Source organism: Gymnodraco acuticeps, unplaced genomic scaffold, assembly GCF_902827175.1.
Source record: "Gymnodraco acuticeps unplaced genomic scaffold, fGymAcu1.1, whole genome shotgun sequence".
NCBI classification, from domain to species: domain Eukaryota; kingdom Metazoa; phylum Chordata; class Actinopteri; order Perciformes; family Bathydraconidae; genus Gymnodraco; species Gymnodraco acuticeps.
The window spans coordinates 3,050,626-3,078,464 of NW_022989977.1; the positions used below are offsets into that span (position 1 = coordinate 3,050,626).

General features: G+C 42.4%; 2 protein-coding genes across 2 annotated transcripts; one reads left to right on the plus strand and one right to left on the minus strand.

Annotated features, from left to right (window-relative positions):
* Positions 1–1,159: 1,159 nt before the first annotated feature.
* rab11al (RAB11a, member RAS oncogene family, like) lies at positions 1,160–11,298 on the plus strand. Its single transcript, XM_034211437.1, has 5 exons — positions 1,160–1,501; positions 4,810–5,005; positions 5,848–6,041; positions 7,520–7,600; positions 9,634–11,298. The coding sequence occupies exons 1-5, from the start codon at positions 1,462–1,464 to the stop codon at positions 9,771–9,773; spliced, it is 651 nt and encodes a 216-aa protein (XP_034067328.1). The 5' UTR covers positions 1,160–1,461; the 3' UTR covers positions 9,774–11,298.
* A 255-nt stretch (positions 11,299–11,553) lies between these two features.
* mex3a (mex-3 RNA binding family member A) lies at positions 11,554–23,679 on the minus strand. Its single transcript, XM_034211436.1, has 2 exons — positions 23,182–23,679; positions 11,554–20,145 (listed from the first exon to the last, which is right to left on the minus strand). The coding sequence occupies exons 1-2, from the start codon at positions 23,600–23,602 to the stop codon at positions 18,998–19,000; spliced, it is 1,569 nt and encodes a 522-aa protein (XP_034067327.1). The 5' UTR covers positions 23,603–23,679; the 3' UTR covers positions 11,554–18,997.
* Between the last annotated feature and the right edge of the window lie 4,160 nt (positions 23,680–27,839).

Here is a 27,839-nt window from a genome sequence, read left to right on the forward strand (position 1 = left end):
ATGAGGTCTTTTATCAAAGTAGGATCACTGTGTTATCCATATCTGATATGATGAATACAAATATTCCTCCCTCAGCACAACAACATTAAAAAAGTGTGTACAACTTGCTGTGAAATTCTATTTTATTGATACGTTTACACAGTGACTCATTAAATGCTGCAAGCCTTTGCAGAGAGGTTCTCAATCTACCAAATAGAAAATGTGGGAAATACTGGAAACTGTCCAACAATGTACCATTTTTGGGTATCTATTTAATATTATTCACTTTAATTCAAAAAGCTATTTCATGCATATATAGTTAATGAATCTGCATCTTACATTCAAATATAAACAAACACAATACTCAAACGTTTAGTGTATATTGGCTAATAATGTTTACAGGCACGTCAGTATAAAATAATAGCATTTGAATCATCCTTACTAATAGTCCAAAACCCGCAGACAATCTGTCAAGTAGACTTTAACAAAGAAAAACATAAAATCCTCACAATTGAAAAGGTGGAACCAGGAAATAGTTTGCATGTACTGTAATTGACATGCTTACAGATTAGTGCTTCAAATGTATTTTTCTTAATTTGTAGGCATATTTACACTGCCAACTTCACACCTCTCTAGCAAATACAGATGAAAACTAGGCTAATAATGGATGCTTCAGACACATATTGGAATGGCCTGCATTAAAATACACAGTCAATAGGATATACATGGGGTTGGGGCTAAAGAAAACACAGTTAACAATGTTTTACAGCTGGGATCTCTGAACCCCGAAGCAGTAATGCATAGACCAATCTAACAAAGCATGTACACCATCATGTAATCAGTTAAAACACATATTTATTAGCAATTAATTTCCATTTACAAAACAGGCAATGCGTTAAATCCACATTGCATCTGTACTTACAGACTGCAGTGACACGTGTTACAAAGAGATATTTGTGATACCACTGTTTGCCAGATGGGCTTTGCTGCTGTTGCTGCTGCTAATTAACCTGAAGCTTGATATTACCTGTTGAGGGTTGGGGCCGCATACGTCATCCTTGTAAACGAACAGCAGCCAAATGACGACCGACAGCACGAAGAACCAATCACAAAGAAGTTAGTGACAGGTGTCGATCAGCTATTGACCATTAGGAGCGAGCCAGGGGCGGGACTAAGAAACTGACGTTACGTCGCAGCCTCGGTAATGGCAAGTGACACAGGGTGAGGAAGACGAGTAGAAACTTTTTCAGGTACTAGTTGCTGTTGGTTGTTTGTATGCTTGATAACAACAATAGTGTTACGTTCTTGTACTTATACAGTTTTTTAACGGTTGTGTCGTCTGAGTGAGAGTTAACCGTCTTCCGTGTGAGGCTAACAAACGTTAGAGCCGTGACGGTGGTCTGTCGGTGACGGAGCTGAGATACACCAGAAGTTTGTTCGACTTCGAGTTAAATACGTAGAGACGCCGAAAGAAAAGAAGCTATGACAAACAGAGAAGACGAATACGACTATCTTTTTAAAGGTGAGTAGCTGTTTTATTTAAAGCTAAGTTAGCTACACTTCGACATCAAGCATTCACCTGTGAGCTACTGTCATTTGATGCCGAGTAGTTGGATGTGTTTTAACCTATGGTTTTAACCCGCATGCCTAACAACAAGGTGTAATACGACATAAGACCGAGACACAAAGGCACCTGCTGTTAGCTTTTCCTTTGGCTGAAGACATACATTACGATCGTCGTTGAACCATAGTATTACAACATAAAGGCAGTTTATAAGTACGCTTATTTATTAAGCAGCATCTGCAGTAGGGTCGTCATCTTGCAGGCCGATGATGCAATCATGTTAGGATGCGCTCATGGTCAACAAGGGGGTCGTACTCTGTGGCAGGAGTCAGGACAGACGAATCAAAGCACCCTCCATCACGACTTTCTTATTGATTGATTGAATGCTGTTTGGTCCATTAGTGTGAGGCCTGAGGACTTCAAGTTATACTTGTTATTATAATCTACATTCAGGTTTTGTCACTTGGACAAACCGTCCTCTTTTTGTCAACATCTGCTACCTGCTCCAATTGTTGCACCACCTTAAATATTTAAATATTAAGATTGACAGATATGTTTCATGCGTTTTCTAAGTAACATTTAGAAAAATACACTTTACAATGGAAACACAAGGTACAACTAACCAACCACAATTTGCTTGCTTGGTCTAAACTCTAATACTTGTATCAATGTGCTCTAACAAACATTTACAGTCTCTTTTATAGATATCGGGAAGTTCTAGGTGACTAGATATCTTTTAACAATCTTGATATTATGCAGAACCATTCTTCTATAAAGTGTCATATTGTGTAAATGATACTGTAACTGTATACAGTGGGTGGTGGGGGGGGTCATTGTTCCCACATTGATGATATCTAGTACAAACAGTTCATAGATGTACCTTGTCACAAGCAAAGGGGAAATGAAGTGCTCTTGTTTTGTTCAAATATAGAACACCAAACAAGCATGTCAAACTGGAATTACCTGCATGAAGTGTGTGTGTGTGTGTGTGTGTCGCCACAGAGAAGCTCTGTCCCTGAGCATAGCGAAGATGAGATTTACTCACTCCCTCTCAGATCAAATAACATTACTTCCGGTGACCAAATGTATCTCAATCATGTGCTGCAGTGCAAGGGCACGATAAGGTATTGGCCGCCCTTCAGGCTAATGCTTAAACCAGGAAAGTGCTAACGTTATTGTGAAGTCTCTCCTTTGTTCCTACAACCAATCTGTTGTCGCTCGCTGTTAGATAGCATGAGTCAAGTTGGGTGAGCTGTTGGTGAGTCACATACACCTTTCCCTGCTGATGGAGACATCAGCGCAGGCACGCATCCCTCTGTCCTGCTGAGGCATTCCTCTTGTCTTTGTTCTGCTCTTGTTCATTTCAGTGACGTGTGTGAGCCTGGATAGTGGCTAAATGTCTGGTTTTGTCAATCCAGATATATCCTGTTAAACATGGTATAAAACAGGAAGTCTCGATACCTGGGGGTCTAAATACGTTTTCTCTTTATTTCTGCATTAAATGATTGTGTCCTTACTTCTCCCTAATTATTATTTAGTTTAAAACCAAATATGTCTACCCAACTCAAGCCATCTGCTCTTTTACATAGATATACATAATACATTTTAAATGAATTTTAAATGCGGTAAAATTGGAACTTAGAAAATCCTACTTTCATGGATAGTATAGTATTTTAGGATTGCACGCACCATCCTGCATTATACACTGCTTTTCTTCAGAATGCATTGAAACATGAAATTGGACCTTAAATGGTTATCTTTGATTCCATCTACAGGGATTCGGGAGATATCTATATTAATCCAACTGAACAGACAGAAAGACTACGATTCCCAGAACAACTTTGTCCGTTCTTCAACCCTTCCTTCAGACAGTTGTAGGTTAGGCCACATCACTGGGTGCAGTGTTGTACAGAGATGTCATATCTCTTCAGCTGAAGAATTCACACCCAACAATTAGGAGTGAATGGGTGTGAAAGGTAGCCATGATATTACCCGTCTGATGGCAAATTACCTAGAAATGGTTGCATAATGATTTTGGTCCACCGCCCCAAATCTTTTGTCCCTGATGAAATGGAGAATGGCAGTGTTGCCTCTTCAGTCTTATAGGAGAGCCACACTTTTAGTACAGCTTACACATATTTACTGATACAGACTGATTATCTCAAAGACTAAATACGCCAGCCCTTAATGTGAACAGGTTTCTACTTGTGCCTGTTACACCATAGTACCACAGTCAACCTTTAACACATACTTTCCTTTAAGAATAAGAAGTGTTGCTTAAACTCAAGTGTAGACACAGTGGTCGGTTTGTTAATGCAGTTACAACATTCCATAACAAGTTCCTATTTCATAATGGCAGGGTGGTGAGAGGTTCCTTTTGACACACTGACTCACCGGACAGTTGCAGAAGTCATTATCTGACAAACACTCACCCTAATAATGCTCGTTTAATTAGGCCTACATTTGAGGTGGGGATCCAATAGATGAGTCCACACCATTTCAAGAATACTCCCGTGTACATTGAGTCATTGACCTCTTTCACCCCATGTCAGTAATCACTGCTTTTTAAGTGTAGTCATCCTGAGGGAATTTAGAAGCAGTTTATTGATTCGTATGCTTAGGGGGAATTACAAAAAGGTGGCTGTATTAACTTAGGCAATTTAGCTTTGTGGGTGGGAGTAGGTTTAGTACAAACATTTAGATTCTTTTTATTATAAACAAACTCTAAAACAGCAGGACCACCTTACTTCTACATATATATTGATGTGTTGTGTAGGTCAAATACGTTTGAGTTATATCAAGTGGTCTAATAAATCATTTTGAACGCGATTCCAGTCAAATACTGTCATATCTGAATCACGTCGGATTGGTCGAATCGGCAGCGAATCACCGTTTTCACCTTTCCTCATTCTGAGGGTACTTCCTGAAAAGAGCAGGTGGTTTATTTTAAATACTCAGTGGGAGTCCCCTGAGTTTCTGCTCCACACGCATGCGTCACTGACGAGAGAGGCGATTTAATCACAAGGAGAATTTAATTTAAACAAGTCAACCCACATTGTAGCTTCTCTTTGTTTGAATGAGCCGTTACCTCAAAGGTCTACCACGAAGTTGCTGTTTCAGCTTTAACCATGAAGTATTGTTTTGTACCAATCAGTCCAAAGAGTTTTCCCATTAAACAACTTGTGTTAGCAGGTGGAGTCCACAGTGCACCGTGTGCTGATGACGATTGTTCCTCTTTCTCTGTCCAAAACCCATTCCCCCTGTAGTGGTGCTGATCGGAGATTCAGGTGTAGGGAAGAGTAACCTGCTGTCCCGATTCACCCGCAATGAGTTCAGCCTTGAGAGCAAGAGCACCATCGGGGTGGAGTTTGCCACGCGCAGCATCCAGGTAGAAGGCAAGACCATCAAGGCTCAGATCTGGGACACGGCTGGACAGGAGCGGTACCGAGCGATCACTTCTGCGTGAGTACATTACGTCGTTAAACCCTTACTTTGTTGAAGCACCATTACACACAAAAGACGTCCACATATGACCTAAGATTTCCATCGTCATAACTACACTGTAGCTATGCACGTATAAAAGCCTTGAAATACCCACTTCACACAAGTACGTGCTCACTTGAAGAAAATAATGGCACTTTTTATAGATTGAATCTCGCAGACAAACACAGCTCTTTAAGCACCGGATACAAGAAGCATGTTCTTGTTGTGCATGCATGTGAAGCACAGGAACTTTAAGTACCTCTTGCTTCCTCACGCATGCGCATTGTGCTCTTGTTTCCGGTCAAGTGTTATTCACAGTCACGTGTGGCTGCATTATGAATGGCTGGGGTTGTAGGTTAAGGGTTACACACTTCCACTCAAGAGTCATCCTCCATCTATGAAATGAGTTTAGAATCAACGCTCATGAAATAGTAAGAAAGAGATGAAGTGATTAACTCTGCAATAATAGCAGCGTTTTGCTTTGAAACAGGAAGTGTTTGGTTAATCACAGCTTCCTCATATCAATCTAGTTCCCGTCCCAAAATGTGTCACTTTTCTAAGTTGTCTATGCTAATGTGCTAACCAGCCTACCGTATTAAACACCCACAGTCGTTGAGGAAGCAGACAAGCAAGCTCCACCAGTCTTAATGAAGTCATGTCAGACAATGTTCACTTTGCGATGTTGTCTGCAGTGTTTTTAGCCGTACTGTTGCTAAGCGCATGTTACACACCGGCAAAGGTTCCTGAAATCTACAGGCTGGGACAAGAAGACCTTTTCTTTTCCAGTTGATATGAAGTTGAACTCCTCTTGCATTGTCCAGGTACTACCGTGGAGCAGTTGGAGCTCTCTTGGTTTATGACATTGCCAAGCACCTGACGTATGAAAATGCTGAGCGTTGGCTGAAGGAGCTGCAGGACCATGCAGACAGCAACATAGTCATCATGCTGGTGGGCAACAAAAGTGATCTCCGCCACCTCAGGGCGGTGCCAACCGAGGAGGCCAAGGCCCTGGCAGGTATTGTCTGTGTGTTCGTGTGTTCGTGTGTTCGTGTGTTGTTCCTATGAAGTTTGAGGACTCTGCCTCAATAGATCATTGTCAGGTTAGAGCTGTGGTAATGATCATAGGTGGACTAACCCCAAGCTGCCTTAATTAGGTGCTTTAAAGGGACAGTACACCTAAAATACAAAAAAGCATATCTTTCCTCTTACCTGTAGTGCTTTTGTATCAAGTGTTGGCAATATATGCTGGAGAAATTTCTGCTTTCTCTTGAATGTAGGGGCATGTAATCATGGACGAGAGGCTAACCTGAGCTAGCTGTTAGTGCTCAACCGAGGAGGACAGCGTTAATGTTTACTACCTCTAGCACAAGCCTCTCGTGCATGATAAGATGCAACTCCCTCTGCTTGCCGAAATGTCCCTTTTTTAGGTGCGTGTGGTGATCAGTAAATGAGTGCTTATACATACGCTTCCGTTTGGGTTGTACTGTTTTTATAATACAGTCTAGTGTGATCATTCCCAGATGTAACACTCAAGTTAGAAATGTTTGCACTGTGACGATGTTATGCTTCTTTAGAAATATGCCTACAAAATGTCCTTGGCTGGAATGTTGAAGAAAGCAAAACATGAGGTCAAACTACTTAATTCAAATTCATTAAAATGTCTATTTATCCTGGCCCTTTGAGAATTGCAGGGCCTTGTTTTTCAAACCCAGTTTATTTGTTACAGCCAGGCTCGCAGTGTCATTGGGGAAACCTTTTTGACCCTGACACTCTATTATTTTAGAGAATTTGGGCCACGTGTTTACTCTTGACCTTGAGTCTGTGTCTGATTCACTGTTGCACCTAATTTGACTGGTAAGTGGCTCTTGCAAGGACTGCCTGTAAGAATGTCAAATACATGAGCCCCTGTTGATCCCGTGTAGAGGAAAGGAATTCATTGTCATTGTTGGATAAATGAATATATGTACTCGTCAGTGCCTTCAGTTTGAGCTGATTTCTTTGTCCGTACCACTAATGGACTCACTGATGGCTAATTTACATATAGACGATGTGGTAGACACGTCATGCAAAGGGTTTTGTAATCCAGTTTCAATAATTAGTTCATGTTAATTAGCAAACTGTTTTTGACTTTGATTTGCTTTAAAAAGGTGTTTATGTGATCGCAATGTAAACCATTCTATTATATACTCCTTCTCTTTGTGTTTTACATCATTGCATTTCCTGTAAGTATGCTTTACACAGCAGACCAGTCAGTTGTCACACAAACCATTCGATTTTTTTATAATTACAAAACAGTTTTATATTTTGCAATCAAACGGGAGCAGTTGAAATGAGTGCATTTCTAGGCAGAACCCTGGAGCGAGCAGATTATGCAGCAGAAATCAATCCTTGAATCAGTGCCGAGTGAATGCCAGTAACACCTCAACTCAGTGGTAGATTTGAAAGTTAAAAATAATGCAGACTCACAACACTGTGTGCATGTTTGTTTTCCAGAGAAGCACGGCTTGTCCTTCCTGGAGACGTCAGCGTTAGACTCATCTAATGTGGAGCTGGCTTTCCAGACAATTCTCACAGGTGAGTTTTATGTTTAATTCTTGCTCATTTTTAGTGTTTACATGAAATGTTAAGAGTTTTTTTCTTGATCCTGAAGCCTGAAGGGCACTGCTGTCTGAAGTTCCTCAGAACATCTAATGATGCCCTGCATATACTGGTCATTGTCTGAAAGAGATTCATTTCAATCCAGACTGCGATGCTTTACGTAACAACACCAACCCTCTGCCACTAGATGGCAGCAAAACCCATCTTATCAGTTGTCTGTGCTCCTCACTGATGTGCAGCAGTCTGTGGCGAGAACACCACTTTCATCTTTTCTGAGGTGTATAAGTCATTTGAAACAAAGAAAGACAACTTAGCCGATCAGCCTGGTGAGAGCTGCTATGTAGTTATTCAATTGTCAGCAACGAGTAGTGTTTTTTGTTTGTGGTCACAAATCCACTTTAACCTACTCCACCAAATGGATCTTTTCAAAAATGACATTCCTATGCTGGTCCATAGATACGTTTCTCAAGTCAATGTCTTTGAGCAGTGTCCTCAGGAGGGATAAAGCCACGCTAATAAGTGCATTTGATGTTGGAGATTTGGTGGCATGGAGGAAAAAGCAATTGTAGCGACAACCCCTGGAGTGCCTAAAGGGGCAACCCAACAGTGAGTGGTGCTTCCTCTTCAGTTGCTCCAGGGGCTATCAGTCTGCAAGTTTGCGCCGCTTTGTATGTTTGTATTCTCTTTCTGACACATGCTCAATTCCCAGACACCTCCGCTCGAGCCGTTTGAAACATTCTGCCCACAACTTTGTCACTCATTTCGAATTCATAAAAACTTCAACCCATTAATCCTCATTGAGCTAATGTAGCTAATTAGCTCATTAGGGATAGACAAGAGGAAGTTAGCAGTGCAGCATTAAAAGCTGAACTTAAGGCCCAGTGGGGCAGGGAAGATGTCTCGTGTGTAGATATCAGCAGCCGACACATCGTGGATCAGAGGGGGTCTTCCTGCTGGATTATATAGGTGCAGCAGCTGGGGCTGTGTGGGGCCCGTAGTAATGACTCATAGTTTAACCACCTGACGTGTCACATCACAGTCAGCCAGAAGTCTTATTTTGCTTTAAACCTTCTCGCCGCACAAGCAGTTTTTATTTCAAGACAGTTTTGTTCCACATCTGGCTGTACTTTGGAGTTAAAGCGGCAGTATGCAACAGGAAGCGAGACGGCTGTTGGCACCCGTCCATTTCTCCTCTCTCAGGTTGATCAACTGACCACCCAAATGGCATCTCGGCCAAAGTTCAGGGAAATTAACAACATAAAGGCTGTTGCTAGTTAAAAAGTGAAATCAAACTTAAGTTCACTTTTGCATTTAAACATTTAAAGGTGGGGTAGGTCATTTTGGAGAAACCAGCTCGAGTGAGCTAGAATTTGAAAATACACAGCCGGAACAAATCTGCCACTTCCTTCCAGAGCCCCTCCTCCAACACACACACGAACACGCACATGACCAATGAGGGCACGAGATAAGTTTGTGCCCCGATGGAAGGCTGACAGGCAGGTAGGCCATCCAGTTACTTTAGCCGGGCCGGCTCAGATGATTGGTCGTGCTACGGCTTCCACAGAAGCACTTAAGATATTCATTGCTATCGGGATGTTAAGAGCATTCCATGGAATATAACAAAAAGTGTATCTCGAGCCGGTTTCTCAAACTTACCTACCCCACCTTTAACCTTATTGTTTTTTTTGTACAAGCATGAGCATGCAGGGACACAGGAGCAGACCCCACAGCATACAATCTTTATTTAAGCATGCAATTTTGATTTAAACTGTATTGCAGATCGCAGCATTGGGCAATGCCTGAAATTAGGCTTTTTTTTCCTGCCACATGACATAACGATGCCAGTTTAGGGTGGAAAGAATCCTCCACTGCTGCCAGGAGTCTGGATAGAACAGTTGTTGCGCCGTTTTGCCATGCTGTTTGCCTTTATCACAATATGTCCCTCTGTTGGCTGGATTTACAGCCATGTACACATGACTCATTCTCTTGCACTCTTCTCTCCATCACAGCCATCTACAACATCGTGTCACAAAGGCAGATGTCAGGGCGAACCGACTCAGACTTCTCACCGGCCTCCAACGTAGTGCCCATCACGGTCGAGCCCACCCAAAACTCTTCCAGTAAGGGCGTCTGCTGCCAGAGCAACTGAGACCCTACCACTGACCTCCTCCTTCACCTCCAGGCAATGAGACATGACATAGACAGACAGACGGACAGGGAGAGACAGGTAGTGATTTACAAGGACACTTGTACTGGGTTTGTCTATTGTCTGATTAAGAATAAAGAATAAGAGGGGGACCAGTGATGAAGGGATAGTAAAGAGGTTTAGACAAGGGGTGTGGTGTGGGAGGAAACGAGTGGGAGGCCTTGTACCCAGTGCATTAAGCTTTTGAAAGAGGTACATGATCAGAACCGAATCACTATAAAATGAAAAATGTAACACATTACGAGATCCTTTTTGTGTCTTTGAAAGCTCTATTTACAAGCCAGTAAACGCTTTCTCTCAGTTTTCCACAAGCAGGATATAGGGCAATAAAAATCCACATCAAAAAGACTGAACTGCAACCCCTGTCGCCACAGTCATTCCCATTTTCCTAAATGTTTAATACTTAGAAATGAACGTCATCTACCATATTTATTGAACACTATATTACGGTCTTGGTTGGGTTTTCAATGTAACACTATTTGGTTTAGATTTTCCATTCTGATCACTTTGCAGCAACGGAAACTGTCTTGCTTTTTTTCTGCTATATCATATCTTTGTGTGAAGAAGGGCGACTACTCCTCGTCAAATAGAGGAGCAAATGCTTAAAGGCATTTTTTACTGAATGCACACACTGGAATTTGGTCAAAGTTGGTTGCTTCAATGTGTGTTTCACCAGGCCAATAACATCCCTTCCTACCAGTGACATGTCATTTATTTTTGATTGCTTTTGATCTTGCTTTGGAAGGCTTTCCTGCTCTGCGCACATGTTGTACTCTACAGATGAGTCATGCTCTTGCAGCCTTCCCATCACACTGAGAGTTAACGCTGTGCAAAGCCTGCATCACTGGTGAACGGGTTAACTGGCTCGTTGTTGGCTCTTCCTTTGACTTTATCAGCCCTGTCTGAACCTTTGGGTGTAGTGGGAGAGGTTATGAAAAATGGTTTGAACGCGTGGGCAACCCTTTGGTGCTTCTGCTTGCTTAGATAGCTGGATGGAGGGATAATATTTCAGGAGATGAGGTAGTGAGGGCACTCAGCCCTCCCCTGCTCCTGTGGTCTCTGATGTACCCGACATGGCTTGTTTTACTGTAAGTGAAATCCTCCACTGCCTGCTACCTACTCCTCTGTATCTCTCTACACTGCATGTAACTGGAACAGGACCCTGCCCTCCGGGATCTCCCTGAGGTCTGCCCTCACTCGCTTTCTGTATTTCCTGTGGAGGGGCGGGGGATGTATTCGGGAGCCAAGATTGGCTTTATTAGTTTCTAATAGTTTAATAGATGAGAGGAAGGATGGTAGTGTTAGGAGGGGCTTAATTAAATCCAAAGGTTATGTGTTTCCACAACACACTTCTGTTGACTTCACAGGTCTTAAACTGGGTGGTGTAGGTTAGGGCTTTTTAAACATTTATTCTAATATGTATATTTGGACTGCATATGTATAAATAAATCTAATTTGTTATAGCCTGCCTCTTCTCATGTCTCTTTAAGATGTTTGTAAATGGTAAAGGCTGCAAGTAGCTGACATTGTTATGAATGAATCTGCTAGAGAGCAGACTTAATGTGTCTTTTATATAATAATGAATGCCCACTGTAAATGAATAGATCTTTGCTTTAAAATGATAGTTCCTCTGACCATCAGGATGGAAATATAAATATATCATCGTGAAAAGAACAATTTAGACAATCAAATGCCCTCTTTAAACAAAGAAATACAATTGATATCAATTGGAGATCATTTCATTTTTGTTTTATTAGAAACATTTACAATACATCTTGAATCTTGGAAAAATAACAAAGAACCAGAACTAACATGGCGCAGATACAATAATAATAATAAAAATGTTTCCAAAAAATGTAATTCACAAAAAAACATGTGCTATAACAAATAAACCTGCAATATCACATGCCGTGTAACGACATGGCATACTGTAACAGAGTTCAAAGACTTCTTTTTTTTTTCCACCCATCAAAGTTGACGGTCAGCCGCTGAGGGCCACATTATCAAACCCTCTTTCACTGTTCACAGAGAAACCAGAAACTAGCGCCAGCTGATGCTGGCCCAAAAGCTAATGCACTACGACCACTATTAGACCGGTATGAAACACTTCTACTGTGCTGGAAAATGTGGAAACGCTACCAAAGACAAACTGTCAGACTGTATCGGCCTCTTTGGAAAAAGTTGCAAGTTTCACCAGCAAGCGCCACTTCAGTCCCCATCCTTTACATGCAGCAGAAAATGTGCTATTGTAGTGTTTTTGTCAAGTTTTTTTAGGTGTATCTACACAAACTGGGAACTTCAAGTTAATTCAGATGAGGTGCGGACATTCTTTCATCACTCACAGGTTACTGAGAGTACAACATCCAGCTTCCATGTGGGGACTGAAATAGTCTCTTTGCCTGGTTTCAAACTTGTGTCAACTTTCCTGTTTCCAAAGAGACTCCAACTATGAAAATCTACAGTGGAGAAACAGCCCAAGTGCACTGACGTTAAAAGATAACGCAGGACTTGCACCATTTCTCCTTTCTAAGTGACCATACAACATACATGCAAGCTAGTACGGTAATGAACATGTTATGTGTGTTTGTGTGTATTCGTGTGCATCTAGATATGTAGATCTACTACACAGTGCGCTGTTCTCTCGTGGATGTCTCTGCTCCATTTGCACATTTCACCTAAAAAACACATTAGGGAAAGTCTCATCAAAGCTCTGTCCCCACCAATCACAGAACTGAGTAGTAGATGTAGAAAATGTTCGAATGAAAGTGTACAAATTGTGTGTGGCCCATTGGCATAGGGTCACATCTGCCTCATTCATTCCAAGCATTGCAGTCGTAACATGTTCTAAACATTTGATAAGTAAAAGCGAGTTTAGATTACAGAGGAAATGAGTTATGCGTTTCAGTCAGTAACATGGGGTTAGTCGAAGGGGAGAGGGGGTAATAGCAAGCAGCACTGCACAAAGAATGCTGATGCAGGAAAAATATATAATTGAGGCACAAAATTGATGCTCTGTGACTAAAATATCTCCAAATTCTAAAAAATATTATATTATTTTCTGTAATTATTCCATTGTTAATGCACCGATGTTAGAGTAGTGCACGTCTGAAGTTACAATTTCAGCTATGGGAAACTCTCGTTCCATTCACTTCATTAGCAGGAAGTATGTGGAAAAGGCGAGCCTCCATAACTTTCATAAATAAAACTTCTAAACTTCTTTTCTCATTTGACTTACTTGGTAGAAACTGACCTCCCTGTGTTTAGAAATATATTAACTTCTCGTCATTCTTAATTAAAAAACAAAATGTCTTGAGGTTACTCATAAATATGTTGCTTCATTTTTGTACTTTTCATAAATAACATCCAGATACTGACTTCTTTTCCTCTGCTTTCTACCAAATAATAACCCATGTTAGCAAAATAGATTTGAGAAACTGTCATATGTTTTTTTTTTATTCATTTTAAGTTACTTTCTATAAATGTATGTGGAAGAACTCAAATATAGTCTACGTTGAAAATCGCAAATTCTTTCCATAAAACAAACCAAAACGTAAAGCTCACTTGGAAACGTATAAAACGATAAGCGTACGGAGTGCATTGAGTGGTCTTTTTATTATTTTTTTACATTCAAATGCATTACTTGCTCAATGTGATTTAGACAGGTTGGTACAATTGCTTAAGTGCATCCATTGAAAATAAGGATTTCCTATCACTCCTTAAAAGGGATTCTACATAAATGCATAAAGACCTTTTCATATCAAGAGAAGAAAAACATCAACATTTTCTACCATTACTATAATAGTAAGCTTAATACAATATTGTAAATAATACTAACAAGAACTTAACAAATCAAATGTCACTGAGTCACCCACCCCTTTGTTGCTCCACTGAATTAAAAAAGTATTTCATACTGGGTGAGTTAGACAAATGAAACTTACACCTTAGCATATTCTTAAACTTTATGTATCAATTAGTTAGACTACATGGTAAATATATGATTTGAAACCGATGTTTACTTTAAGGTCTTAAAGCTGTGTATACACTCCAGGTATCAGGCTGATGAATTATTTATGTGATCTTAACTTTGTTTCTGATAAATCTTACCTATTTTACTAACATGCAGTTAAACTTAAGGATACAGTTAAAGGGCTCTCCAAACGATATTTAATTTTGTTCACTCTCTCACCGTCGCCTTACTAAAGGTCTTAACAATTAGGAATCCTGCCTGAATTCTCAATGGCTTGTCATTGTCAAAACAATTCCATTTTAAATATTAAATGATGTCCCGTTTGATCTGAAATTCACCAGATCAGGCACGTTTTCCAGAAAGATGAAGACATTCCCATGACTGTGCTTCTCCCACTGATCTAACCATGACAATGGAAAACTACTCACAGGACTTTTAAGTGCCAGGATGTGCTTTAAGCTGATCTCTTTGGGGAGAAGTGAGTCTGTTACGGGCGCCTCTGTAGTATTAAACTAATCTTACAACACTGAAACATGATATGCCTTCATTTCACTGATATCGATTTAGTTGGCCTCTAAGACGTTTGGGTAAACAGAGTTATTCTAGCTATGAGATTATTTCTTAATAATCCTGATTTGATAAAGTTTCTAAAATAAGTTAACAACTTGTCCTCTCCTTGTGTTTTGTTCTTTGGCTATGTCTGACCTTTTTATAAAAGAAAAAAATACAAATGAAAGGTGCAAAACTAGTATAAAATAGAGCCATAAAAAAGAAACTCCTATGTAAACAGAAATCATTTTAAGATTGCTATAAGTAACACGTCTGCCCCTGTATGTGACTTTAGATAATGAGGGTAAAGAATACAAGCTCTTCACATGGACAACACACCGTGATATCATGTTGTCTCACCCTCTCCTCACGGCTGCATTTTGACCAAAGCCTTCGAGACATCAGTCTGTCATACGCAAAGTCACCAGCTCCTGCTTTTTTGAAAACAAGACAGACGCTGGTGCTCATGCTCTGGTCGTTTGAAAGATCACTTTTACAGCGCAGTGAGATTTCCTCAAAGTCACAGAAATGTCAGTTTCATCATCTCAGAAGGAGCAATCCTTAAGTTTGTCTCACCTGCCCTTTGTTTTAATTAACAATCAAATGACTTAAGACCCTGATAAACACAAAAAGAACAATTACTTATACTGAAACTTTTACTAATTATTAATAAGATCTCTGTTTCTACGCTGGCATTTATCCATGACGAATTGTAAGCAGATATTATACAGAAACGTTATTCCCTAATAATCAAGGTCAATTTCTGGATAGAATATTATTTAAAGAACTGAGTAAGCAGGCTCTTCAGTTTATTGTCCCAGTATAGTCCTATTATTGCATTTCATCCTAATATACATAGAAGCGGATTTATTCATCAGGGGTTATTACACATACTATTTATTCCAGTTTTCATTTGAGATTTGATTTATACATCAGCGGCTTTATAAAGGATATTCGTTATTACAGTTTATAGGAGTGTCTGGTTAATTTCCATCTATATATTTGGATGAAACACTTAAGTTAATCAGTTTAAATAATATTTCTTAAATGTATGGATCTATCTAATATACTATTATAGTCAAAAAGGATGATGGGACGCATATATAAAAGATTTGCCCTCCCTAAAATCAGAGACATATTGGAATTCTTTATGCTGAAACATTGACAATGACACCCTCTGCTTGTAAAAATAATCCAAACCTCACTTTTAGCAGGCCTTTGTCTGGATGTTCATAACTGGTACACATGATGTATTTACATAGAGTGCTTTCCCATAAAATACAATACTTATTAACTTATACAGCGTCTAAACAGGGAGAATCTCCAATAAGCCCTCTCTTCACTAAACCAGTGCAAAACTCAACCAAGTCATCAGCATTGACTAAATGGTTGAGAGCTCTCCCAAAGAGCCACTAGTACTACTGTAGTATTAAGAATAACAAGAACCACCATAATACAAAAAATGATAGGGAATCCTTATGTGCATGTCTTTCAAATCCTATGAAATGTATTTCACCATCAGTGGTCGGTTTGGTATTATTCAATGTTTTTGTGATCAGGTGCTTTACTCTATATTTTAAGTAAAGTGTTAAAGAGCCTAATTTCCTGAATCCCTCTAATCCCCACCCGAGCAGTTTCACATTCTTTTCTCTAAAAATAATTACTTTAAAAGTTGTTTTAGGGGAAGATACTATCAAAGGCCAAAGTTGCTACCTTGTATGCCAAAGCAATGGCAATCTTTTAATAAAAAATATTAAGGCAGAAATCAAAATAACAAAAATACTAAAGTTCAGAGGACAGTGTCATACTGCCTTGAATTTCACGCTGAAAGCTTCGGCCAAACCACTGTGCATTTTCTCCATCCATAAAAATCACAACTATTATTTCTACATCTGATAGATTTCAGAGTACTTTCAGAAAGTACGGTGCTTTCCCTGCAGGACACACGTAACGCGAGGGGTCTGCTTTATATGTTTGTTTAAAAAAAAAGGAGGTGCCTATGTGTGGAAGACACAATCTGTAATTGCCAATAATTTTGAGACAGAAGCCGAGTTGAATTGTTCTCCTATACAACACAAGAGATGCTCCCTGTAATCAGCTCTGGCTCACAAGTGACAAACACTGAACACTCGCAGCAGGACTCGAATGGTCAATAAAATAGCAAGATCTGCACTGTTAAACATTTTGGAGAGCATACTTCTCTCTTTCTTCAGCCAAAATGAATCCCCCCCCTATCATTCAACAGCTTTAATCCCTACTCCCCCCCCCCCCCCCCTTCTCTAGCCCTCTGAAATCCCCAGGCTGGGGCTAAGGCAGACGCAGAGGGTGTGTAATTTGATTCAGCATGAGTGCTGGTTAAATGGGGCGTTTCCTCTGCTTTCCTGTCAATTACAATTGTCTGATTTTATTCTGGAAGCTCAAAGTGACGGGGGGGGACGACGACGGGGGGGCTGCCACTGGCTGAAGCCCGGGTGTCCAAAGTGAAGGGGCAGCTGCAGGATGTCCCATACAGTAGCGTGCTGACACGATCTGCAGGACCCCATCCACATTTTGGGGCGGTGCTTTCAAGGAGTGAAGGAGGCGCTTTGACTGCACCCAGTGTGAAAATCGAGGAATTATTATGTATGTTCGTTTTCATAATTTGGAAGAAGTAAACAGCAAATCACGCTGAAAACAGGTAACTGGGCTTTCCCCTGATAATTGTAGATAATTTATTTCTATCCTAAGCCTCCATTCATTTCACTGGCGCTGCCAAATTCAGCTAGTGTCTTTCAAATGTTGTGTGTGTGTGCGCTTAGGGACAAAAGAGGCCCCCTACTCCCCAGTAGGGATGGCTCAGAGCAGCAGAAAAGGAGAGGAAAGGGGGGAGGAAGGGGCAAGAGGGAGTGGAAGGAGGGGGTCCCATTCGCCCAGCTGCATCCAGACCATCCTGCCCCTTCTGTGCTTGTAACAGTGGGGCGGGGCGGTAAAGGGCTCACTGCGGGACCCTGACGTACCACTCATACAGCCCCAGAGTCCCCACACGGTCCGCACCTGGACCAACCCATTTGCCTAATTATGAATGAGTAGATCCGGGCCGTGTCCGAGCACTCTGCAGCCCACGCTGCTGCCGAGCGAGGACAATACGCCCCGCTCAGAAAGGCCTCGAAAGCAAACGATCAAACTGTAAGCACGAGGGGACATAAAAGCCACTCCCAAAGAAAGGAGAGAAAGAAAGGGGGCTAGGCGAGACCTCCAACTCGGGGTCACAGCTACAGTGTGCCGTGAAACACCTGCTCATGTACAGCTTCACTAATTACAGGGGGGGGGGGGGGGGGGGACAGCTGGCCCCTCGGAGCTCGCACATAATGCTGTTATTATTGCGGACGTGGAGCGAGGATTACTGATTTGGGACTCTGTATTTTACAGTGTCAACTATTTGAATCTGCTGCTGATTTAGGAAGCATTTTACAGTTCTACTTGGCTTCTGTCCACACTCTAATTCTCCTCTTTATTTACGGTGCACACCTCAGAGAAATGCTTGTTGACTGGGGCTCTTGCTGTGTCCTATATTGTTCAGTGACTGTGGCCAAATGACCACACGAGACAATAAAGCGCGGTTAAGGTGGCTTTGAAACACGTCTATTGGGGAGACAGACATGGAGAACTAGCCAACTGGATGAATTCCAATGCTTTCGGCCTCACAAATTAAATCAGTGCTTTAAGCCAACCGAGGAACCACATGCTTTTCAAGTGCCACGAGGAGCAAGCATTACTGAATCTTTACAACAAACTGCAGTGACCAAAGTGTAATCAACGGCTACTGAAAAGAAAATGTTGCTGATACTTCATACAACTTTCATCTATCTCTGTGAATGATGATGCCAATAAAATGTTACTAGTTACCATAAATAAATGATGTAATGTCCTATTTCCTTTTAACATCAATCTGGTTAATAAGACTTTAAGGTAAAGTATGAAATAAGAGGGCCGTCTTTTCTTTACTTGTAGAGATTACAAGGCTTTGACTTGGATCAATCTATTAACGTTTTCATTTTGTTAAAATTAATATCATTTTGGACCAATTATATCAGACCACAATCACAGTAAAAAGTAAAAGGCTGAATCTACCTTCACATCAGCTCTCGAAATTCCAAGGTATGATTGAAATCCTATTTTAGACCAAGATGATTGTAAGGTGCAATGAAAATTCTGTTTTTTCTCCTTCTAATAACAACATTGACTTTCTGGGTCAGTCAGGTGCAGATTGGGTACCTCCACAATCATCTTCTTCCTTCCATATAAACCCACTTCATGGTAAAATAAAAAATTTGAATAATAAAATGTTCACATTACTGTCTACCTCTGCCTACACTGAGATTCATGAATGAAAAACAGCAGCAGTCAAAAAACTGAAAATGCAAGGTACTATACTTCTCTTATAAACAAAACTTTTATAAAATATATATGCATATATATATATATAAAAGAAAAACTTAAAAATATTTCTTATACTTTTTAGTAAAGCAAGCAGTGCCTTCTAAAATATCTGCTTGATTGTTTGTAAATTTTCTGAAAAACAAAAAATGTGTATCATAATAATAATCATAATAACAGTAAATAATTATTGAACAAACACTGACAAAACCAATGATAAAAACTGATGTGGTTCTTAAGAGAATATTCGGATGGCCTGTGATACTTGGGTGTGGCACACTGGGCACTCCGGGTGGTTGAGCTCACAGATTCGGATGGCACACTCCATGCAGAAGAGGTTATGGCCACATGGCACCAAGGCAGCCGTCACTTTGCTTTCAAAGCAGGTCATGCATTCCCGCACAGTGGCCGGGGGCGAGTCCGGCACTGGCAGGCGGCCGGGGAACCCATCGCCGGCTGAGATGGGCTCGCTGTGGGCGCGGCGGGCCTGGGCATGAGGTGAGCCGGACACAGGCACAATGCTGCTGACTGAGTTGTTGTTGTTTCCACCTCCGCAAGACTCGGACAAGCCAGGGGAGAGTCTGGTCAGGGGGAGCGGGAGGCCCCCGAAGCTCTTGGAGCGCTGCTGGGCATAGAAGGCCACCTGTTTGGGGTAGTCAGGGTCGCCCCAGCTCTGGGTGCTCTCTGATCCAAAATAAGAGCAGGGCTTTTCTCCGGAACTGGAGAAGTTGCTCTTATTGTAGATTCCCACTCCGTCGCCTCCTCCTCCTACCCCTCCAACCATGGCCTCTGAGAAGTTCTGGCGGTAGCTGCTGGTGAGAGGCTTGCGCTGGCCCCCCTGCAGCCCCCACACCTGCTGTAGCCGGCTCTCCAGACCACCGCTGCTGCCCGACGGGCTGCTGCCACCATTCGGCCCCAGACAGTCATTCTCATTATTGTGGTCATGCAGGCCTCCTGTTCGGAAGGCGATGTGTGCTTCAATCTCCTCGCGGGCCCGCTCAGCGTTGCTGGGCGACCCTGTGATTTCAAAGACAGGGTCGCGGTCCCGACTGGGAGTGACGATGTAAGTGCAGGTTTGCTGCTGGATGCGTTTGATGGTGGAGCCTTTAGGCCCGACTACCAGCCCCACCACGCGGTATGGCACTCTCACCTGAATGGTGGTCTGACCGGGCAGAGGAGTGGGCGGGGAGCCGCTGAAGGAAACTCCCAGCTTGTTGCGGGAGGCCCGGAGCATGGAGAAGTGCTCTGCGGCAGAGATGATTTCACGGCGGGCCAGGGCAACATCCTCCTTCCGGCCAGTGATTAGGAACACCGGCTCCTCTCCTCTAACGGGGGTTTTGATATAGGTGTTGGTCTTAGCCCGCAGGGCTTTGATCTTGCAACCTGCAGAGTCAAAAACAAACATTTTAAAATAGGTAAATATAATACATCAGTTAGATAGCTTGACTAACAAATCAAGTTAACATGTTGTTATCAACCTGGGCTAATAGATATTTTAAAATGTAGATGTATTCACCAATCATGAGCAGTTTAACTTAATATGTTGCAGGTTTTTTCTGGCAAAGGATACACAGAGTAATTAACATGATTTATGAGGTTTCCAGCACTTAAGCATTAGTGCACTTATTTATTAGCCCTGAATCAGACAAACATCTTTCTAAGAGATACCTTGGTGGTGCAGAGGTATTTCCCAGCAACGACATAGCTGTTTTGCTCCTGATGCACTTCCTGACCTCTCCTTGAACCTTACAGTACAGTCATCCCACATATGCTTTGTTTTTGGGCCATTTATGTCTGTCTCTACGTCTGCCCGGTTTCTGATCAGAGTGTAATAATTGACTCTATTAAGTGCTTTTAAGGGTAGTTTAAGGGTAGTTCATGACACATTACCTGGTACTGTAATGGGACAAAAGAGGACATACAGTAAATCTGTATCTATTTAAGAGGATTGTATTTAAGTTTAAGAGAAACATGATCAGACTCTGTTTATATTACACTCCATGAAGACTGCATCCAGCATCACTCCGGTTAAGTTTCATTCAGAAATGTAGGCAGCTCCCTCATTAAGACTTCCGCATTTATTGACCACTTCTCTGCCGAGTCTTAAAGAGGGCGGTGCATCTCTTTGGACAAACAAGATCCATTAGACATCTGAGCTCATCTTTCCAGACTCACAACTTGCATCTCCTATCTGAAAATCACAGCAGCAGGTAGCAAAAGGTTCAAAGAGACCTTAAGTTGAAGATGAATGTCGCTCTAATGCTACTTAATAGCTCCATATTTTCCAGGGACACTCACTTCTCAGGGAGCAGAGGTACGGACAGAGGGATAGTGATGCTCTGAAGGTTTAGTATTGCTCATACCGAAAATCTGAAAATGCCCTTTGTGTTCATTGCGTGGTATTACACAAATAAACCTGTTCCTGCCAGGGATCAAAGAGTGACTGCTAAATTCCTTTTCTCATACGACATTACCCCTTTTAATTAGTTCAACTTAAAGTATAAATGTAATTATTATCCACAACCAAAAAAGGCAACAATTAATTCAACAATACCAGGAATGTAGGTCACTAGAGTCTAATTTATTTTTGCAACTGTTGAACTGTGAATGTGATTCAAAATAAAGCCATCCTTGATTTGAGGGGCACCAGCAAAATGTAGTAGAGCATCCTGGGGAATCACTGCCTGTTACTTTGACAGGAGAAAACAATGCTATCAAACCCTTTCTTCATGGCAAGATGCTACGTTTGCCAGATATACTAGGCATGCTGTGATGTACGGTGCAGAAAACAAGGGGGTGTGCACGCCGACTAACGAAGGGCCTGAATCAAAAGCAGCTCATCTCAAATCCTCCAAAATCAGCACTTCTTCCCGGTCAAGTCAAAGGAGCCCTCTCGCTGCACTTGTCCTCACTGGATCCACCCTTCGGTTGTCTTCAGTTACCCCATTAAAATTCAAAACTTACACTTCAGAGTAAAAACAGGAGGCGCAATGAGATACAAGGGGCAGTTAGCAGCACAAAGTAAATCCAGGTTACCGCCGAAGAAGCAAGAAAGGGGAGTAAAAATAAGCAATCTGAACTCATCTGAGCCCATTATTCAAGACCTGTTTGTTTTCGTTGCTAGATAAATCAGGATTTGCTGAAGGTACCTTACCCACCCTGCAGTCTTTGTACTTCTCTCAGTCCAGCCCCCTATTTCTCCCTCTCCTGACAGACAACCATGTGGTATTGAGAGTGTGCAGTGAAGTGGGGCTCATGAGGAGCCCCTTGTGTTGAGCGCCAAGGCGTGACTCCCATTCTGCTTTTGGATGCTATACTGCCCTTCCGTCCCCATCCTTGTTGTTTTCTGCCCCTCTCACCCATGGGTTCATCACAACAATGGGTGCAGCCACACCAACACCAAGCTTAAAATCCAACTTAGGTTTAAGCTTTTTAGCAGCCCCATTGTGCACAAATATGGAACTTGCATATAGTGGAAATTACCTATCCAATTAACTGCAAATAAGCACAAACATATGTTTTTTGTGTTTTCCAAAGGAGTCACAATTCCTGGAGCCACTTATCGCTGAGTCACCCTTTAAGGCCATCCCGTGTGCCAAGCAGCAACACAGTCTTAATGCGCCCCTCCCCTCCCCTCACCCCCCCGACTTTCACACCTTTGTTTGACAGCTGCTGTCATTCAACTTAAGGTCTTTGTTCATTAAAAAACCTCCACGTGTCAGAAAAACGAACAAAAACCTATAACATGATTGAACTGTACAACTCCACTCAATTGAGAATAACAACAACAGAAAAAACAAGTGGAGCACGCTTGCTCTATTGTCCAATTGTGTCACTGGGGCAGTGCGCAACATAAACAACGAGCTGCCACACATATTCCATCAATCAGACTAAATGTGTAATATTTGGTTATTTTCCGAGTCATTAACTCAAAGTAAAAGACATTCCTCTCCTCGCCAGCAGCACGTTGCCTTTTTGAACAGTCTGGCGCGTCTCAGACGACAAAGGAAGTGCTCTCCGTGCTCCAGTGTGTGTCTGTGCGCTGACATTGATGGCGTGGATGTAGAATAATTCACCCAGGAGGGAACGGGGCTCTCTCCTACCTCTGTGCACAAAAAAATCACTCTAAAGCAAGAAATAAACACACAGCAACGACCGACTAGTTCTAATGAGTGTAATGATGAGTACAAGAGAACTTGCTAGCCGGAAAAAGTGGGAGGCTGATGTCTCGGGGGAGTACAAAAAACACGCGAGCACACACACACACACCACTCCCTTTTCTTTGTCAAATAACACCAGGTAACAGTTAGTGAACAAAAAAACAAAGCACACAGGAAACCACGGCGGGGATAATGCAGCACTGTTAGCGGGATAAAAGCACAAGTTTAGAGGGAAATAATTTGCAAGCCAGCGGTTTACCTTGTCTCCCCACTATTTCGGCCACATGTTCAGAGCTGGGCACTGGGACGCATTCTGTTATGTTGCAGCCTCGTCCTTTCGTCTCACTTGAGGAGCTCTCGTACAGGGCGCACAACTTGCTCTTCCCTTGCAGGATCGCCGAGTCCACGCAACCGCCGACGTTGTTCGTGTGGTTGTGGTGGTTGTTGTTATTGTTACTCCGGTCCTGTACTCCTGTTGTTGGGGCTCCGCCGCCGTCCTCGCCTTCCCCGAGCCCCAGCAGAGACAACTGGCCCAGCGCGACCCTGAGGGCACGGGAGTCGTCTTCCTCCTCGTCGGGCGGCACCAGGAGACCTTCGCCTCCGAAGCCGGAGCCAGCCAGATCCCCGGCATAGCCCCCATTTTTCTCCATGATCCCTGCTAGAACCAGCAGGCTAGGCATGGCTAACAAAAGAGTGTGTGAGACAAAGACAGGGGAAAGAGACTGGAGAAACAGCACCCGTGCCGCCTCCTCCTCACCCCCTCCTCCTTCCAATTCCCCCCTTTGCGCTAGTCCCTCCCATAGACCGGCCCCCTCTCTCTCTCTCCACCAGACTTTCAGTACAGTAGTCTCTCTCCGAGCTCCAGGCAAACGGGACACAAGGCCGTCTGCACGATAGATGGGGCGGGCGAAGTGTTGCTCCACCCAGTCTGGTTTACACAGCTCCCCTCCTCGCCGAGACAAAACGAGCCGCCCTCCCGTTGTACCATTCCTTCTCAGGTTCCCCAGCTCATGGCATCCCAAACCGAGCAGCCCTCACGTCTCCTATAGAAAAGAAGAAAACACCTTTTACATCCCGCGCCATTGCAAACTCGTTAATAGCCCTATCTGCAGTGCAGCCTGAAAACCGCATGTAGGTGACTTATGTAAGAATAGCCCTTTAGGATGTAAACAGTTGCGTATGAAAAGGTGCTTGTTCGGTGCGCACATGGTCCTCTGTTGCTGCTTCTGCTGCTGAAAATACAACTTTATCAGTTGATAAAAACGTGCATCTCCTTATTCTAATAGGGGGAGCGTGGACCATATGACATGATTTTTTTGGGGAGTAAAGGAGTTTGGTAAATTTTGGGGGGGTCCGCCCACCTCCATGTAACCGTGCTTTGCGGCAGGTCACCGCGTTGTTGTCTCCGGCGCCGTTGCGCATGAGGATGTTATGTATAGGAGGGAAATAGGGTGTCTGGGGGGCGGGGGTGAGGGGCTGTATACGCGGAGGAGAGGAGAAAGGGAGTTGTCAGACAGGCGTTGCAGACCCTATGCAGCGGGGGAATATCAGAAAAGCCCTCGCACATTTCCCGTTAAAAAAAGGGTTTGCAGCAGCCCGGTGAACAAAGAACCGCGCTGCTCGCGTATAGACTCCCCAAGATGTCCTCGACAGAAACCACGCCTGACGGCATGGTTGTAGTACAACACAAAGACTCAAACTGCAGTAATGAAAATAGTATTATTATTGAATTAAAAAAAATATATATTAATACAGATATTGTATTTTTGTCACACCCCTTTCCTTTTAAGAGATTTATAAGGTTTCAAACTGGTAGCAAAGTACCCAGAACTTCCCTTAATTTCAATAACATTCTGTACATTTGGATTTATCAGTAGTAAAACAAATATGAAGAAGAAAATAAAAAGTGGGAGCACTTCTCATATGACATCATTATTTTCAGTGAGTGAGTTTTAAATTATTATTACACTTGGGTCACCACCCTAAATAAAGCTTTCAGGATACATTGGACCCGGTCTATTAATTGCCACGCAGTGCTGAGCAACAACTAATGTCCATGTTTTCAGCTTTTCTCATACTGTCAGTCTAACTCAAGATTAGCATTATCATCACCATCTGTGCATTTGCATGGTGGGATGTATAGCAAGTATGTGTTGCATAAGGCTTCCTGAATGACAAGGCGAACTCTGGGGATGTTTTAGAAAACATTAGATGGTCTACTCACTGCATCACCGTGTGTTTGTTTTAATTTCTCACCCCCTACAAAATAGATAGGCTTACATTTATATACGTGACAAACTGAGTTGATGTTTACTGATATTTAAAATGCAGTTAGAGAAAATATCCGTGAAATCTCTTGATGTGTTTCCTGGTGTTCCCAAGGGATGTTTTAAATTCACTCTGTAGATACTTGTGCAGTTTAACCCCATCTAATTAAATTCAATTTAATATTCCACATCACATGTGTTTCCCCTGCACTTTAACTGGGTTACAACTGTAATGACAAAAATAAACACACAGTCTACCATTTTGTCTTATATGACATACTGAGCATGGCATGTGACTCTTTTAGAGTGATCAGCATGAATATCTTACCATTTTTGAGTGACAACGCCTTCTGCCTTTTAATGACACAGAATGGAGCAACAATATAATATTACATTTTCCAGGTCTGAATATAAAAAAACAATACAAGTGTTGTAATAAGATGGTACGAGAAAGATAGAGCAGGTGTATTTATATTGATAATTAGAGTAGACTCGCTCTCTGGGTGCCAATCAGGAAGGGGTGCGTTCCCTAAGGGTGTGCTGCAGATGAGAACTCACAGGGAGACTCCTGGTGTGAGTCCAGGATTAAAACCTCCATACTCCAACCAATAACAAGAATACAATAATTAAAAAAACAGCAGCAGGAGGATTGCGTGATGTATGAAGGGCCAGAGGGTGGGCTCAGGCGGTCTGCCCCCAATCCCCACCCTATAGTGGAGAGGCCAGAGGATTGGGTGAGAGCTTGGTGAGGACGGGACGAGCAGCCTCTCAGTGAGGCAGCCAGTATGCCAGTGTGTCCAGGAGGTCGTCTGGATATCCATTAAAAGGGGTCTGCTGGGACTCCAGAGCCCCAATCAATAGGATAGATCTGGGATAGTGCCCCCCCCCCCTTCCTCTGCCTGGATGTGTGAGTCTGGTGTGGCCTGATGCTGTTGTACCACATAACCTTTGTGACCATGAACTAAACCGTCTGTGCGCTGTGAATGGACCACAGCAGGTCTGCTCTTCATTCACTGTCTATAGCTGTGGGCTACAATTGTCAAAATGTACACTTATGTTTCTGTGTGTGTATGCGTGTGTGTGTGTGTGTGTGTGTGTGTGTGTGTGTGTGTGTGTGTGTGTGTGTGTGTGTGTGTGTGTGTGTGTGTGTGTGTGTGTGTGTGTGTGTGTGTGTGTGTGTGTGTGTGTGTGTGTGTGAGCTGCAGGATACATGTGAAACCCATGAGTGCTGAGGTCATGTTACTTGCACATAAAAAAACCTCAATGATCTTGACCATCTGGTCGTCACACCAGTGCTGTTTCTCCTTTTCCCCTGATGAAAGGCTAACTGGCATCTTTGGGGACACGCTGTGGTTTACTGTGCCGCAGAGACACACACCATCCTCTTTGTCCAGAAGCCCGTGCAAATATCCCTTTCACCTATATGGACAGTATCTGTCTCTCACGAGGACAGGCTTAATAGGCTGTAAAGACACGTCTAAGAATCCCTAAAGGACATCCCTTTGACTTCCATGGCCAGATGTCCTTTTCAATACTTTTGTGGTGCCCCGCTGTCTCTTGAATGAGGCTTCTGCGAGCACAAAGGGACATGTTGGCTAAGCACCACGTGCTGATGCCATAGTGAGCGGGCTCTCAGGGATGATGTAAGACTGCATGCAAATGATACCACATCTTGTGCTTTAAAGCTGACAAGAGCCCTGAAGTTGATCAGCTGACCAGATAACACTAAATCCAGAGGCCACTTGTGTGTGGGGTTTTCCCTCCTCTATTGTTGTTCTTCTTTTATTTGGTTGCTCATTTATGTTTGTTTTTATTGGTTGTAAGCTTTTTCCACTGAGGCTAGGGCAGCAGCATCAGAAGTTCTTACAGACAGACTGCACATAATCATGATACAATAAAACAAAATACAAAACAAGCAAACAATAGTTTAATAACAGATGAAAAATCGGGTTTTGAGAGGAAGTACAACTGAAATGAAAATAACCCATCACACGTAGAGTGTTTCTTTCTCAGTTTTCCTGCAGGTTCACCCCCATGCAGGGACTCTGATGAAGAGGCCTTTTCATCACAAACTCGGTTCCATATTTGTCGTACGTCAGCAAGAATCTCTACACCAAGCTCTGCTTTCAATATCAGAAAAAGTGGAGTTCAAAGTGTACGTTAATTTCACAGATTTTAAACTTCTATTGGGTATGCTTTTTCATTTGCACAATGCTTTACCATTTGCTCAGTGAGCAGTGTGACCCATGAGTACACTTACTCCTGTTTGTCTGTGTGGGTGAGACAGCTCAGAGGGCTGCCTTACCTCCATCTTTGGCTGTATGTCATAGGGCTACAACAGTCTTTTATTATTGATTCATCTATTAGTCTTTTTCATCAGTAAAGATTCAACATTTAGCCTTTTGAAATAGTGAAAAATGCTGATTTCCAGAGCCCAACTTGACATGTGGATATTGCTTGTTTTTTCCCGATAAATGGTCCATAAGATGTTCTATTTATAATGATAGATACAGAATCAAACGGCACAGCTTCACATTAGAGAAGCTAGAACCAGAGTTTGTTTGACACATTTACAAAAAAACAAAATCCATTATGAAAATCACTGTTGATGCAATTTAATGTTGTGTTTTTCTTTATTGTTTCAGTGTTT